Source organism: Eumetopias jubatus, unplaced genomic scaffold (assembly GCF_037043125.1).
Source record: "Eumetopias jubatus isolate StellerSeaLion01/CBP00866 unplaced genomic scaffold, mEumJub1_p1.0 scaffold_10, whole genome shotgun sequence".
Lineage (NCBI taxonomy): Eukaryota > Metazoa > Chordata > Mammalia > Carnivora > Otariidae > Eumetopias > Eumetopias jubatus.
The window spans coordinates 13,294,252-13,310,822 of NW_028274816.1; the positions used below are offsets into that span (position 1 = coordinate 13,294,252).

The window sequence follows — 16,571 nt, forward strand, 5'->3', positions numbered from 1 at the left end:
CCCTCCCCTGCAGATGCTGGGTGCGGAACCCCTGGGTGCACAACATCTTGGTCATGGGCTACGGTGGCCTCACGTCCCTTTTTAACCTGGTGGTGCTGGTCTGGGCGCTGCGGGTCTTGCACCGGCTGCGGGCCCAGGACAAGGTGCCAAACACGCGGGCCTGCCGGGACATCTTCACCGTGTTGGGCCTCACTGTGCTTCTAGGCACCACCTGGGCCTTGGCTTTCTTCTCCTTTGGCGTCTTCCTGCTGCCCCAGCTCTTCCTCTTCACCACCTTCAACTCGCTCTACGGTAGGGCCCACGGGAGGCGTGCAGGAAGCCCTGGGGGTGGTGTTCGGCCGGTCAGTTGTTGACTGCTCAAGGCTTCAGGTCAAGGGGGCAAGTCAGGGGCTGAAATCGAGCCCCCCCCTGACGCCCCGCTCCCCGCCAAGCTGGTTTGGTGCTCCTTCTGTCCACAGGAAGGGGCATGTCCTCCTAATTTGCACAAAGGCGTCCTTTGGCCTCCTGACAACTGGTTGTCCAGCTTCTGTGCTCTGCCCCTCCTGGCTTGCAACAGTGAGGGACTCTGAGAATCACTCCTGGGCTTTAGGGAAGCCCAGCTCAGCCCCACTGAGGAAGTCCCTAGATTCTGGTGAAGCCCCACATCGCTTGTTCCAGTCTCCCACTGATTTCGTTTTTCGCTTACAGGTTTCTTCCTCTTCCTGTGGTTCTGCTCCCAGAGGTGCCGCTCCGAGGCAGAGGTGGAGGCGGAGATGGAGGCATTCAGCTCCTCCCAGACGATGCAGTAGGCTGGGTCTCCTCGCCCAGAAGCCATGGCCTCTCTGGCCGCCTGCAGCCCGAGACTCCGGCCTCCCCCAGAGAAGGTGGCAGGCCAGCTGCTGGGCACCAGAGGCCACTGAGGCCTCCAGGCAGGCTTCTCGACCTCCATGGCTTCCCCAGGCCCAGAGCGCAGGGTGTTGCTCTGCCTCCTCTCTCTTCGTGGGGATAGGACTGCAGAACCCCTTTCCCCTCCACCTGAGCCAGCTGGGCCCGTGGCCTGGCCATATGATAATTGGGTAGGTTTGAATTGGCCCTGGTAGGTGTGAGGGTATGGACCAGGTTCAGGAGCCCGTCCATAGGCCCAGACACTGGGGTCTCCCCACCTACCTCCCTGCCCCCCACTCCCTGGCCTGGGGAGCCACGCCAACCCTGGCACTTCACCCCTCCCCTGCAGATGCTGGGTGCAGAACTCCTGGGTGCACAACATCTTGGTCATGGGCTACGGTGGCCTCACATCCCTTTTTAACCTGGTGGTGCTGGTCTGGGCGCTGCGGGTCTTGCACCGTCAAGCTCAGACTCCCGTTATAGAGAATCACCATTGCCCTTGACCTCTCTGTCCTACCCAGAGGGAGAAGGCTCCCAAAGCCAGCTCCATTCCCAGGCTGCACACCAGGGGGAGCTGTGGGCCTATGCTCGGAAGCCATTGGCTCCCAAATCTGATCTGGAAATACTGTCACCTGTCCGGGGACGTGACACCAGATGGAGGGGCCCTGCTTCCAGGACTGCTCCTGCTGAGTGACCGAAGAAAGGATTCCAGCCCTGTTTAAACAGCCATTTTTCTCTTCCCGACACAGCTGTTCGCTCTGGCTCTTGGGGTCTTGGGCATATGCGGTACTAGAGGGGGTGGGCGCGGGGAGGCTCTCGGGGCCCGGCTCCAGGCCGCCAGACAGGTAATAATGACTCTGGATGGCACGGTGAGGGTACTGGAGCTGGATCCCTTTTCTCCTGGGGGAGTCCTCTGCCTTCTGTTCATTTCCTGATGCAGAGAGCCCTTTGCCTGCTGGTAAGGGCTGTAGGCTCTGGAGCTAGACTGCCTGGGCTCAGATGGCCTTGCCACTTGCTAGCTATATGACTGGCCAAGCCACTCAAGCTCTCTGTGCCTTAGTCTTCCCATCTGTAAAATAGGGGCAGTCATGGTGCCTATTTTGAAGATGAAAAAAAGAATCCTTAGAAAGAGGCTTAGCAAGTAGAAAGTGCTCAATAAATAATTATTATTGTTATCATTCGTATTTTTGCTATTATTATTAACAGAGTCGACTGAGAGGGCAAGCCATCTAAACTCCAGGCCCGGGTCTACTCAGCTCCTCGCTAGGCACAGCCTGCTGTCCCTCAGCTCTGTCACCTCCTCTCCCACTTTCCCTAGAGTGGCCTCTGCTCTGACTCCAGACAGAGTGTCCCCCACCTTTTTCAGGGTGATGAGAGTCCCCATCCAAGCCCCCCTGCCCTGGTCAAGCCCTGTCCTGAGCGGTACCAGGCTCCTTGGGCCTTGGGGGGGGGCTCCCACACCAGTGGGGTGCAGGGGGATCATGGGAAGTCCCAGCCCCTGTCTTGAGCAACTCCAGGAAGTGGTGGCCCAGCTGGGCCTTGCCTGTGACTTGGCCCACCCCACTGGTTCAGGCCCAGCTTCTTAGACTCTACCAAGCCCAGGGCCACCCAAGGGAGGATGTGGCCACAGTAACAAGGGATGGTTCTGGTAGTTCCAGGAAATAGGGCCAGGCTTGTGGCCCTGAGCACCATGCGGGTCCGGGCTCTAGGCAGGGGTCTCTTCCCAGAAATGGGTACGGGGTGCGGACAGGGGTGGGGGAGACCTGCGGGGACTCCCTGCCCTCTCGTCACTCCCAGAGCGTCCTGGCCTGGCCTGGGCACTGGGCACTGGGCCCCGTTCTTGGGGGGCTTGCAGACCAGTGGGAAGATGGAACGGGTAGGAGGACAAACGGACGCCAGGGGAGCCACGTACTAGAGGTTTCTGTGTTGTTTAGTTGCTGTATCAGAAAGGCGTATGCATATGATGGGGTGGGGATTGAAAGCAGGGTTGCCAGTTAAAATACAGTATGCTAAATTTGGGAGACATATACTAAAAATTTATTCATTGTTTATCTGAAATTCAAATTTAACTGGGCATCCTATACTTGTCTTTTTCCCCCTTTCCTTTTTTTTTTTTTTAAGATTTTATTTATTTATTTGAGAGAGAGAGAGCATGTGCATGAGCGGGGGTGGGGTGGGGAGGGGCAGAGGGAGAAGGGGGGGAGCAGTCTCCCTGCTGAGCAGGGAGCTTGACAGGAGGGGGAGCTTGATCCCAGGACCCCAGGATCATGACCTGATCAGGCCCAAGGCAGACGCTTAATCTACTGAGCCACCCAGGTGCCCCTTTTCTAACCCTTTCTTTTGCTGCCTGGCAAACCTATTATTTATTTTTTAAAAAAGATTTTATTTATTTTAGAGAGAGAGAGAGACAGACAGACAGACAGAGCATGAGCTGGGGCAGGGGTAGGCCAGAGGGAAAGGGAGAGGGACAAGCAGATTTCCCTCTGAGTGCAGAGCCTGATGCGGCTCAATGTGGGGCTCGATCCGGGAGCCCCGAGATCATGACACAAGCCAAAGTCAGACGCTCAACCAACGAAGCCAGCCAGACGCCCCTGACAACCCTACTGTAAAGGAGCATCGGTGTGGGCATCCAGGGTGTGTACTCTACCCTTCAAAGGAACCCCATAAGTGCTGACTGGGGAGCCCTTCTGTCAATTGAACAAGCCCTCACATTCAGGCTGACAGCGCCAGGCTCCTCCCCAGTGCTCCCCTTTCCAGCCCAGGTCACCAATAGGGTGCTTGAGGGGTCTGCCTTGTGCTGGGCCCCTACCCTGGGATCAACCTTGGCCCAGCCTCCAACACCGCAGAGCCTCTTCCCTGGCCTCCCCGCCTCCCCATTCCTAGTCCCCCCTTCCCTCAGAAGCCAGAGGGAATTTCCACCCTGCAGCCTGATCACACCCTTCCCTGCCCACCCCCTTCCACGCTCTGTCCCTCCTCACTGCCAAACTCCCCACAGGAGCTCGAAAGGCCCCCCTGCTCCGGCCCATCGCCCACCGCTCCTTCCTCATCCTTCTCACAGCCGCCACGCTAAACCACGTTCCTCTGGCAGGTTCTTTCTCTCCTCCAGGCCTCGGCAAAAGCTGTTCTCTTCGCCTGGAACACCGTCCCTCAGGCCTCTCATTTGTGGAGAGATGACAACACAACCTTAAGCTCTCCGCTTTGTGCCCTTCCCCGACCTCCTGTGTCTGGACTAGGAAGCTGCCCCTGACCTCCAGCATCTGGGGTGGGGTCTTCTCTCGGCTCCACGAGCCCTCCCTCCCCCATGGCTTTCTGTCTCCTGCTTTGTCTCACCTGTCAGCCTGAGAGCATGTGGGGGGCGGGCACTGCCTCATTCATTCACTGATGCATCACGTAATTGTGGGGGCACTTCTCCCATCCAGATACTGCACAGGTGAATGAGCAAGCCACCACATGGGAGGGGGGGCATCCAATAAGCCATTTAACAAATCAGTATGATATCATTAGTGGTGCCTCATGCTATGAAGAAAGATAAAGGAGGGAGAGGGAATACGGGGGCTGGGGGCTTGGGTTCCAGCAGAGGGAGCTGGAGGGTGAAACCCAGAGGCCATGGCGTTGGCGGGAGAGAGTCAGTGAGCTGGCCTGAGGGCTGCTTGCTCGGGGAGTCCCAAGGCCAGTGTCCTCTGGAGCTTTGGCCTCGCGCTGATAGTGACCTTTGGGATCTAGGGATGGGGAAGATGGGAGCTTGTATCTTTTGTGAGGAAAAACTCTCAGGGGGGCGGGTGGGGAGATGGTCCTGGTTTGGGGAGCCCTCTGCTCTTAGCAGGAGCAAAAGCAAACTCAATGTGGAGCAAAGCTTCCCCCAGGGAGACCAGGAGGACCCCCGGCAGAGTAAGACCGGCTGATGAGCTGACATACAAAACTTACCAAGTCACAAGAAGGCAAGTTACCAAAGGAGCACCACAAGTGGACCCCCGGGGACAGAACACAGAGCAGCCACGTGGGACGTGTTTAAATAGACAGGACGGGGCGCCTGGGTGGCTCAGTCGGTTAAGCGTCTGCCTTCGGCTCGGGTCATGATCTCAGGGTCCTGGGATCGAGCCCCGCGTCGGGCTCCCTGCTCGGCGGGCAGCCTGCTTCTCCCCTTGCTTGTGCTCTCTCTCTCTCTCTCTCTCTCTGACAAATAAATAGATAAAACTTAAAAAAAAAAAAAAGGACAAAGTCACAAAGGGGAGCATATAAAAGAAGTAGGGATGAAGAGAGAGATCTGGGAGAAGAACATATGGAACTTCTAGAAGTGGACATAATTTCAAAATATGAAATTTAGTGAATGGTCACCAGCTGGGTAGAGAATTCGTGGGCCAGCAGTTGCATATAAAGAATGCAGCAAAAGGAGGGAAAAGGAGGTGGATAATGTGAGTGAGGGATTAAAAGAGATGGAGCACAGAATGACAAGATCCTACATATTGGAATTCCACGAGTAGAAGATAAAGGGAATGGAGAAAAAGCAGCGTTTGAAGGCATGATGGCCGCAAATTTTCTAGAAACGGTGAAAAACAGATCGACGGCACCAGAAAGCTCGAAGGATCTGAAGCATAATAAACAGAAAGAAAGGCAGGCATTACAGACGTTTTGTTGGAACCACAGAGTGCCAAAGGCAGAGAAATGTTGAAGGCCGTCGGAGAGAAAGGGCAAATCATCCAGAAAGGGGTGATGGAACTCGAGCCGCCTTCCCCGCAACCACAACAGAAGCTAAAAGGCTGGAATGATCTCTGAAAAGTAGTAAGAGTAAACGAACGTCAACTCAGAAAGAGGTCCAGCAAAAGTACTTTTAAAGAACGAAAATTGAAACAAAAGAAAAAAGCATTTATTTTTACATTTATAGGCAACCAGAAGCTGAGAGTGCATCCAAAGAAACTTTCCTAGGATGGTGCTTCAAGAAGGAAAATAATTCCAGAAAATCAGCCTGAGATGCAAGAAGGGATGGTGAACCTATAGAATGGTAAATGTAGGTAACGTCCGTTCAAAAACCATCTGTGTAAAAGAATAATGACTTATTTCTGATGTTGAGGAAAAACAGGTCTGAAATGTTGGACAACAATAGTATATGCGTGGGGGGGGCGGGGCCGAGGTAACGCGTTCTAAACATTCCTCTCTTGCACTTGGGAGGAATGGGGGTGGGTAAACATATTGTTTAACATTAGACATTGTTAATTAAATGTGCATGGTAAAAGTTAAAAGATAACAACTAAAAAAAATAAAACTGGAACGTATACATTTCATTTCAATAGAGAGGAAAGGGTAGGATAGGAAAACAAACACATAAAAAGCTTTTTAAAAGGTTAAGGAAGGAGAAAAAAAGAAACTGAGCAGGACTAGGGGCGCCTGACTGACTCAGTGGGTAGAGCATGGGACTCTTGATCTCAGGGTCGTGAGTTCAAGCCCCACTTTGGGCGTGGAGCCTATTTAAAAAACAAACAAACGGGGTTCCTTGATTGAGCAGTTGGTTAAGGGTTGGACTCTTGGTTTCGGCTCAGTTTCCTGATCTCAGGGGTCGGGAGATTGAGCCCCGGGTTGGACTCCACGCTCAGCAGGGAGCCTGCTTCCCCTGCTTGTGTTCCCTCTCTCGCTGTGTCTCTCTCTGTCAAGTAAATAAATAAAATCTTAAAAAAAAAAAAGAAAATTGGGCAAGGAGCTCTCAAAACTGCTGGTAGGAGTGCCAATTGGTTCAAGCGGCATGGAGACACAGTTTGTCATTTCTCTGTGTAGATGGACCCCGGCACACCTATGTCCTAGCCACCCCACCCCCGGGATTCTGAGAGGAAGCCCTCTCACAGGTACACCCTGAGACCTGTGCAGCCCAAGGATGTTCATCTCAGACGGCACTGCTTACAGTCGCAGAAATGCTGGAATAATGCCGGTGAACTTGATACCTGGTGTGGGTATCAGGTGGTGGAAAAAATCAAGTCCCAGGGACCATATACAGTCTGACACTCTTTTCATAAATTGCAAAACCAACAAAAGTAAATAAAATCCAAGCATGTATATCACCCTGAGAGCAAGTGAATGAAACTCACACAATTCAGGAAGCCTCTGGGCTGCAGAAGGTAAAGAAGGAGAAGAGGAGAGGGGGCTCCGGAATTTGGACTTTATTTGAAGGTAGCAGAAGAGGGGGGTTGTTTCTAGGGAGAAGGGTGATGTGATTCCACTGTTTTTTTTTTTTTAAACATGTAGGGAATTGTCATACCTGTGAATGTTCAGGCTTTCCCTTTTCTGAGCCCCATTTTCTCTTTCTTAATGGTGAGAGGAAACCCTTACTATGGACCAGACGCTCACTACATATAATATTTCATTTCATTTTCCTAACAACCCTGTGAGCTAAGGGGTTATTCTCATACTTGTTACATCCATGTGGAAACTGAAGCTCAGAAAGGTTAAGTGAATTGCCCAAGGTCACACAGCTTCTCAGTGCTGGAACTGAGATCCAAACCAGCCTGTGCTGAACAACGCGGGGATGGGAGTGACCGTACTGGGCGGCAAGTCCTGTTGTGGCAGAGACTCTAGGTGTGTGTTCATGCTGTGGTCCCGCCGTGGATAGTCAAAAAGTCAACCACAATTATTGCCCCAGCAGGGTCTGTGAGAGAGGCAGAGAGCAAGGATGGGGGAATCCCTGACAACCTGGGTTTAAATCCTGGCTCACCGCAGACCTTGGCAAGGCCCTTGGCCTTTCTGGGACTTCACTTTCTCACCTGTAAAATGGGGATGGTTCTAGATGGTACATCCGGGGCTGATGTGAGGGATCAGGGAGAGAAAGGTGTGACTGGCCCGGTCCACGGCCCGGCATGATTAGCAATGCTTAGATGTGGGCTGTTATTCGTCACCTGTCCACGGATGTCCTCGCAGCTCTCTCCAGGCTATCTCTAACAGGACTTGGCCAATGGTAGGCCCTCCGGAGTGTGAGTGAACGCCTGGTCTGGCACCCTGCGCACCATGGCCTCTGCCGGCTGTGCCCAAGAACATCTTGATGGGAGCCTCAGCCTAGGAGCCAGGGGGGTCAGGGTCCAGGGTGAGAGCGAAGGTGGGCTCCCCAGCTGGCCGGTCACTACCACAGTGGCTAAGACAGGCTCTGTGGTGGTCATTCTTATGACGACCACCAGGGGTCAGGGTTGACCCGGTCTGCCTTTCTGCCTGGTCGCAGCACCCTAGGGTGGCCTGCAGAGGGCAGCAGGGACACCGGTCTTCTTGCCCGCAGCAAGGTGGGGGTGTTTCGGAAAAGAATTCCTTTGAAGCCCTGACTTCCTTGGCTTCCTACCTCTGTTAAAGAAGTAAGTCTGTCCATCCATCTGCGGGTCTGTCTACCATTCTTTCACCCACCAATCCTTTGTCCCTTTGTCCGTTCATCCGTCTGTTCATTCATCCATCTTTCTGTCTGTTCATCCATCCATTTTTCCTTTATCTTCCATTTGTTCATCTATTCGTTTATCTGCCCCTTCTCCCAGCCTTCCACATGACCATCCAGCCATCCACCTATCCTTCATCCATTCATCTGTCTGTCCACCTGTCCATCCTAATATCTGCCCATCTGTCAGTCATGTTTTATTCAGCCATTTGCCCATCCCTCCCTCCCTCCCTCCCTCCCTCCATCCAATATCTGTCCGTCTACCTTCTATCCCCTGTGCACTGAGACCCTCTGTTGAGCCAGGACTTGCTCAGTCTGGGGGCACCCCATGAAGAGAGGAGGTGCGGTTCCTGCTCCCACCCCAAGCTCACTGTCTGGTGGGTCAGAAGATACACCAGGCAGTGATAAAATAGCAGGGGGTCGGGCAAAAATGTTGCATTTCATTATTAATTTTTACATCACATTAGACTCTAAGGCTCCATCCTCTGCAAGGGCAGGACATTCCTTTGTCATTTGTGGAGAAGGCCCTTGAGTTAAACAAAAATCTGGGAGGCTTATGTTGTTCCTGAAGGAAAATGGGGGAAGACGCCTGGTTTCACCTTCAGCCGCTCATGGTCGCTCTCTCCTGCCCCTCCCCAGGCTTCCTGGCCCCGGGGGGAGCTTTGCTGACCTGAGGCTGAGAAGCTGTGTCTCAGAGGCACCCCAGACCTTCCGTGCAGCTGTCCCCAGCAGTGGGAGCCCCGCTCAGGCAAGTCCTGGCTTCGTTCCCTCCCACCAGGGGCTTGGGCTGGTGCGGGAACACCGGCTTCCCCAGAGCCTAGAGCCTGGAGCCTGTGGGCTTGGCTGCTTCCTTCGGCCAGGGTTGCTGGGGCAGGGTGAGGGGTTTAACCCAGCCAGGCAGGGGCTTCTTGGGAAAGGGGATTTCTAGCTGGGTCCTCAGTGCTGAATAGGGTGAGACAGGGGGAGGGGGAGAAGGGTTTCGGGCAAAGCCTTGGGGTTGAGGGGTGAAAAGGAGAGAGAGAGAGAGAGAGAGGCGGGTGGGTTTGGTGGGCAGGGTGGTGGTGGGAGGGGCAGGAGGGAAACCAGACAGGGGGACAAGGGGCTTAGTCATGGAGCTTGGGCAGTAGGGAGATACTGAAGTTCTTTGACCAGGAAAGTTCCTGATCCAAGTGGTGTTTCAAAAGGGTCGCTTCAAAAGAGTGGAGACAGGTTGGAAAGACATCCAGGGAGGAGTGTCTGTCTCTGGTTCGTCCTTGGGTGGACCGGGGATGATGTTGGGCCTCCCCACCCCCAGTCATGCTGATATGGGAACGGAGGGAGGGGCGAGGCTCAGAGAGGGGTTGGAAGGTGGACCCCCAGGATGGAAGGCCTGACTGGACATTGTTTGGGGTTGGGAGTCATCAAAGCTGCTACCTTGGCGTCCTGGGTCCTTGGAACACCCAGTGTGTAACTGGGGTGGGGAGCCCGGGAAGGGAGAACGGGCCGGGGGGGGGGTTGGGGTGCGGCAGTCTTAGTGATTTAATTATTTATATTTAAACATTGAAAAATTTTGTGAACATAGAGAATATACAGGATATACACACAATTTCACAACAACCATAAAGCATCTCCCCATGTAACCACCACTCCTAGAACCCCCAGCAGGGGCCCCTTTCTCCGCTACGCCCCTCCCTGCACCCGAGAGAGAAACATCCTGACATTTAGAAGAATCACTTCCTCACATTTATTGTTACTTTCACCAGCTGGATCTGCATCTCTAAACATTAGGGTTTTGGTTTTGCCTGTTTGGGAAGTTTATGTAAACGGAAGGCCACATTCCCTCAATTCACACTATATTTGTAGGATCCATCTGCCTTGCTGTGTGCAGATACAGGTCACACATGTTCATGGCTGCATGCTATTCCAGTGGGGTGAGCACATGCTATTCCAGTAGGGTGAGCGTTACAAGCTGTGAGCCCAGCCTCCTGCTGACAGACGTCTGGGATATTTGCAGGTTGCAATCAATGCGCGAGCATTCTCCTCTGTAGCTGGTGGTGCACGGATGTACACGTTTCCTCCAAGCTATGTACCTGGGAGTGGAATTTCTGGGCTCCAGGTCACATGTCATCTTCGACCTTACCAGGCGATGCGGGTTTTCTGAAGTGGTTGAGCCGGATTTCCCACCAGCCCGGGCGGGCGAGTGTTCCCACTGCTCCTGAGCCACACTCAGTGTTGCTAATTTTTGGCCATCTGCTGGGTGAGTCGGGGTATCTTATTGTTGCATTTCTAAGGCACTTAACGAGATACGCCCCCTCTTCATATACTTATTGGTTGGAATTATTTCCTTTCTTTCCTTTCTTTCTTTCTTTCTTTCTTTCTTTCTTTCTTTCTTTCTTTCTTTCTTCCTTTCTTTTTTAAGTATTTCTTCAAATCTGTTGCCTGTTTTCTACTGGGTTGTTTGTGTTTGTAGTGGATACCTCTGGTACCAATGTCGCTCCGATTTCGGCAGCTGTGTGGTGAACAAAACTCCCGCTATCAGAGAGCCAGCCTTCCCGCGTTCTATCCTCTCCAGCACTGTGGAAAAGCCTGGAATGGCGGGATGATAGCTGATGGGGAGGTACTCCATCCAGTCTCCCGACCTTCATGGAGACAACTCTGGCGCCCCCCAGAGGTCATGGACACCCCACTGCCTTCAGTAGTGACCTGATGATGCCCTTATATTGGGGTGTCTGCCCACCCCGTCTCACTCACCCCAACCCTCACTCCTGCCTCTGGCATCATCTTCTGGATACTCTATTGCACCCAAACCCTTGTCTCCCATTTGCTTCTCCTCTTTTTCTTATTGATTTGTAGGAGATATTTATATATTCTGGATACTACTCTGTTGTCAATTATATAATTGCAAATATATTCTCCCACTCTGTGATGTGTCTTTTTGCCTTTTTTCCCTGTAGTCTTTTGATGAACTGAAATTCTTTAGTTTAATATAATGGATTAAACTTTTACTCTACAGTTAGTGCTTTTTGTGTTAAAAACTGCTTCCCAGCTTCCAGGTCAGGAAGACATCTTTCTATATTATTGTCCAGAAGGTTTATAGCTCGTCACTATCAGGTTTGTAATTCACCTACAATTGATTTTCATGACTGGTTACCTGTTAAGGTCAAATTTTGTGTTTTCCCCTGTATGGATACCCAGACGTCCTAGCACAATTTACTGAAAAGTCACCTCTTTCCATGATGCTCTGAAATGCCACGTCTATCATAAACCAGGCAGCCACATACGTGTGGGACTGTGGGTGAGTGCTCTCGTTTGTTTCTTCACGTAGGTCTTATTATAGTGATATTTAAAAATTTTGATTTTCGGGGCACCTGGCTGGCTCGGTCGTTGGTGTGTGCACGATCTCAGGGTCATAAGTTCAAGCCCCCTGCTGGGTGCAAAGATTACTTAAAAATAAAATCTTAAAAATAAAATAAAAAATTTTATTTTCTTTTTTTTCAAAAGATTTTATGTACTTATTTTTAGAGAGAAAGAAAGAGAGCGAGCAGGAGGGGCAGAGGGAGAGAGAGAATCTTAAGCACACTCCACGCTCAGCCCGGGAGCCCTAAGCAGGGCTCAATCTCATGAGCCTGAGATCATGACCTGAGCCAAAATCAAGAGTCCGGACGCTTAACCAACTGAGCCACCCAGGCAGCCCCAAGATTTTGATTTTCTAATTGTGCCTGCTATATGGTATTGCATAATGATGTTTTCATATTATTTTTTGTATCCAGCAAAATTACTAAACATTCTTATTAATTCTAATACCTTATCCGTAGATTTTTTTCATCATTTTATAAATGAAGTCTGTTTTTTTCTTTCTTTGTATGTTTTATTTCTTTTCCTTTCTTTACTGCACAGGGTAGTTTTTATTTTTTTATTTTTATTTTTTAAAAGATTTTATTTATTTACTTGACAGAGAGAGACACAGCGAGAGAGGGGACACAAGCAGGGGGAGTGGCAGAGGGAGAAGCAGGCTTCCTGCTGAGCAGGGAGCCCGATGCAGGGCTCGATCCCAGGACCCTGGGACCATGACCTGAGCTAAAGACAGACGCTTAAAGACTGAGCCACCCAGGCGCCCCGCACAGGTTAGTTTTTAAAGAGCAGTATCAGAGAACTGTAGTGACAGTGGGCTTCCTTGTCTAGCTACCAATCTCAAAGGGAAAGTATTTTTACTGTTTCACCTTAAATCTAACATTTGCTGTTAAATCTTTATCAGATTTAGGGAGTTCATTTCTATTTATGGTTTGCTAAGGTGTTTTTTTTCTTTTTTTAAAAAGATTTTATTTATTTATTTGAGAGAGAGAGAGAGAATGAGAGATAGAGAGCACGAGAGGGAAGAGGGTCAGAGGGAGAAGCAGACTCCCCGCCGAGCAGGGAGCCCAATGTGGGACTCGATCCCGGGACTCCAGGATCATGACCTGAGCCGAAGTCAGTCGCCTAACCAAATGAGCCAACCAGGAACCCTGAGAAAGAAGTTTTTTTATTTTTTTTTTATTTGAGAGAGAGAATGAGATAGAGAGAGAGATCATGAGGGTCAGAGGGAGAAGCAGACTCCCCGCCGAGCAGGGAGCCCGATGCGGGACTCGATCCCAGGACTCCAGGATCATGACCTGAGCCGAAGGCAGTCGCTTACCGATTGAGCCACCCAGGCGCCCAGGTGTTTTTTTTCTTATTAAATCATTAATGAATATTGAATTTTGTCAAGCATCTCTTTTGCATATATTGCAATGATCATTAGAATTTTTGTCTTTGATCTATTAATGTCGTGAATTATGTTATTTTTTTCTAATGTTAAATCTACCTTGCATTGGTTAAATCTAACTTTATCATAATATTACCCTTTTATATGTTACTGGATTTAGGGTTTGTTTTTTTGTTTTTTTCTTTTTTGTTTTTTTTTTTTTTTTGAGAGAGAGTGCTTGCTTGCGAGCGGGGTGGGGGTGGAAGGGGCAGAGGGAGAGCCAGAGAGAGAGAATCTTAAGTAGGCTCCACACTCAGCCCCGAGCCTGACAGAGGGCTCTATCTCACTATCCTGAGATCATGACCTGAGCGGAAATCAAGAGTCTGATGCTTAACTGACTGAGCCACCCAGGAGCTCCTGGATTTAGTTTGCTAATATTGTTTAGGATTTTTGCATCTGCATTCTTGTAGAATTTTCTTTCTCAGGCTGCCTGGTGGGGTTTTGGTGTTAAGATTATGCTAGGGGCACCTGGGTGGCTCAGTCGTTAAGTGTCTGCCTTCAGCTCAGGTCATGGTCCCAAGGTCCTGGGATCAAGCCTCGCATGGGGCTCCCTGCTCCGTGGGAAGCCTGCTTCTCCCTCTCCCACTCCCCCTGCTTGTGTTCCCTCTCTCGCTGTGTCTCTCTGTCAAATAAATAAATAAAATCTTTAAAAAGAATTATGCTAGCCTCATAAAATGAGTTTGAGTCTTCATAAGAGTTTGGGCCAACTTGGAATCATTTTTTCTTTCCGGAATGTTGTATAGAATTTGCCAGTGAAGCTTTCTGGTCTTGAGTTTGCCCTGTGGGAGGATTTTTACCATAGATACAAGTTATATAATGTATAGGATCATTCACAATTTCTATATCTATTTAAGTCTGTTTAGGTAAGCAATGTTTTTCTAGGACTTTTATGTATTGATGTCTAGCTTAATTACACTGGGGTCAGGGATACATTATCTGAATGATTTAAAGTCTTGGAAACTCACTGAGATTTGCTTTATGGCCTAGAATATGAGCCATGATTATACATGTTCTCAATGTGCTTGAAATGGGTATTTTGTAATTGCTGTGTGCAGTGCTCTATTTATGTTCCTTAAATCTACTGTATTAACTGAGTTATCCAAGTCTTCAGAATCTTCATCTCCTTTCCCTACCAAACTGAACATTGTATCTGCTCATCCCCATATGGCCAATGGATGGGCCCTGGGTCTCTAGCAGATACGTGCTGTGAAATCCTACACTCTCTGCCCTACCTCCGGGAGGTGGGAAAGTGAAGCCTGACTCCCCAGCTCCTGGCACATCTATCAGTGACCTCTTCCCTGTCCACCTGGCCCCCAGACAGCTGCCCTGAAGACCTCCTCCTGCCTCCTTCTCCATGGAGAATTCATGAAACGGGGGCAGTATGGTGGGCTGGTGAGGAGCATGGACTCTGGAGCCAGGCTGGCAGGTGGAAATGCCCGCGCCCATGACTCAGGCAAGTCACCGAACCTTTCCCTGCCTTCGTTCGCAGATCTGCAGTATGGGGATGACCGTAGTGGTAACTAGCTCATGGAGTTGATAGGAGAATAAACAAGTGAATAATTGCAATGCCCTTAAGAACGTGCCTGGCACATAGTAAGCACTGTAAAATCTGCTTTAAAAAAGGGGATGATTAAAACTGTCTCATGCAGGTCAGCCGAAATCATGGACACAGTGTTACCGCTCTTCTTGCTCTGTTCATCGGGTGCAACCCCTTCATTTAATAGATGAGAAACGGGGGCCCAGAGAGGGCAGAGATTCAGTCAGAGCCACCTCGCAGGCCACTGGCTTCCCAACCTGGAAGGCAGCAACACCCCAGGCCTCTAGCCCAGCTCTGACACCAGGGAGCAGTGGTCTGTGCTCTCTTTGGGCCTCGGTTTTCTTGTTGGTGAACCCAGAGGCAGGGCCAGGCATCCCTCCCCCTGCCCCCAGCTCCATCTGACCAGTGAGGGACGTTGTGACCAAGCCCCTGGGGTTGCGCTAGGAGGTTTGGGGGTAGCAGATGCTGAAGTCACTCGAGGACCTGCCAGGGTCGGGGATGTGCAGTGGGATGATGCTTGAAGCTGTCTTCTTGGAATCCACAGGCTTGAGAACTTGCAGCCTCAAACCAACAGCTGTCACACCTCACAGCCTTTGAGAAGGTGTTACCCAAGGGCTGGTAGCTTCCCACGGGGGAGGGAGGGGGAAGGGCAGGGAGCTGGGGTGAGAATGTGCGGCAGCCCTCTCGCTGGAGGGCCCCAGGCAGGCAGGCCTTCCTCTCTGGGGCTCTGACTTCTGCCCCGTCTACACATCTCTGAGCTGAGGCAGGGCACCTGGCTTCTGGCCTTGCACTCTGTGCCTCACATCGGTTCCTGCCCTTCTCTGGACCTCGGTCCCCCGTGAAAGAAATGGGCGGGGGGACAGTGTGGATAAATTCTCCGTCTGACCTGCCCGTCAGGCACGTGTGACTGGCTGTCCCCTCGCGTGGCCCTGGTCTCCACCTGCCCCCACCGCAGGGGAAAGGCAGTGTGAGCCCAGGAATGGCTGCTCCGCTGCCCTACTGTCTGACCTCTCCGAGTGCGGGTGCTCCTCACCTGTGGTTGGAGAGCAGCCCCCATGTGGCAGGGCTGGTAGGATCACCAGGGCCTGCCATTGCATCCGTGCTCCGTGATGCAGAAAGTAATTCCCAGCCCACCGATGCACCACCCTCGCATGGGCCCCCGCTAGGCTTCAGGGGCTGGAGTCTGCTCTCAGGACTTTGCAGGCCCCGGGCCTCCAACCCACAGGGAGCCAGAACTCAGAAGAGGCCTTGGCAGAATGTTCCAGAGCAGATGCTGGAGTTCCCCTCCTGGAGCCACCCCCCTCCACCCCTATCCTGCTGGGCCTCCAGGCCAACCCCCAAATTAGTTATCATTTAGTTAGGGCCACCCGTCTGCAGGCAGCTAATAGCTCCCATTCGCAAAACAGGAAGACCTTAATGAGCAATTAATTAATAAAACGGATGACTTCCAGAGCCACTTCTTTGAACAGGGACTGATTTTATTAACCACTTAATCACTTGGACAAAGGCTGATATCTGTGGATTTGCATCCTCCTAGATTGTGGGGGGAATAGAAGGTAACTGGCCATCTTTTGTAGACTCAGTGCTGCGCCAAGGAGTGCAGGCTGCAAACCCTGGCTTATCCAGCTCTTCTAGTGAAGTACTATTATTATGCTCTTTTTGCCCGTGAGGAAATTGAGGCTCAGCAAGGCTCTTCCCTTCCCTGAGGTCACAGAACTAGGTACAAATGGGTCCCGGTGGGTCTGACTCCAAAAGTATTTTCCCCTTGAGTGGCCCCTCAAATACCAATTTCCTTTCATGGATGGAAGGCTCCAGAACCTGTGAGCTAAGGGGTTATTGCCTGACTCCCTCACGGCCTGGGAGGAAAAGACTTGTTTGGACTGAGGTCTGTTCTCGAAGCAAGTCCACTGCTTCAGAGATGAAGGAAGCCCTCAGCCCTCAGCCCTCAGACACACTGAGGCCGGCTTGTCCCCTCCAAACCTCACTCCTGCCCCTCAAGCCACCAGCCCCAGTCT

The 16,571-nt window shown here is 51.3% G+C and overlaps 1 protein-coding gene across 3 annotated transcripts in view; it reads left to right on the plus strand.

Moving 5' to 3' along the window:
- The window catches only part of ADGRG5 (adhesion G protein-coupled receptor G5), a 29,085-nt gene extending 27,046 nt beyond the window's left edge, over positions 1–2,039 (plus strand). For 2 of the 3 annotated variants that reach the window (XM_028093775.2, XM_028093801.2), the window contains 2 exons: positions 14–291; positions 688–873. In XM_028093775.2, the coding sequence (XP_027949576.1) occupies positions 14–291; positions 688–788 (379 nt within the window). In that variant the 3' untranslated portion in view covers positions 789–873. Of the gene's footprint in view, positions 1–13; positions 292–687 lie in introns of all 3 variants that reach the window. The other variant, XM_028093809.2, reaches the window with a different exon arrangement.
- The last annotated feature ends 14,532 nt before the right edge of the window (positions 2,040–16,571 follow it).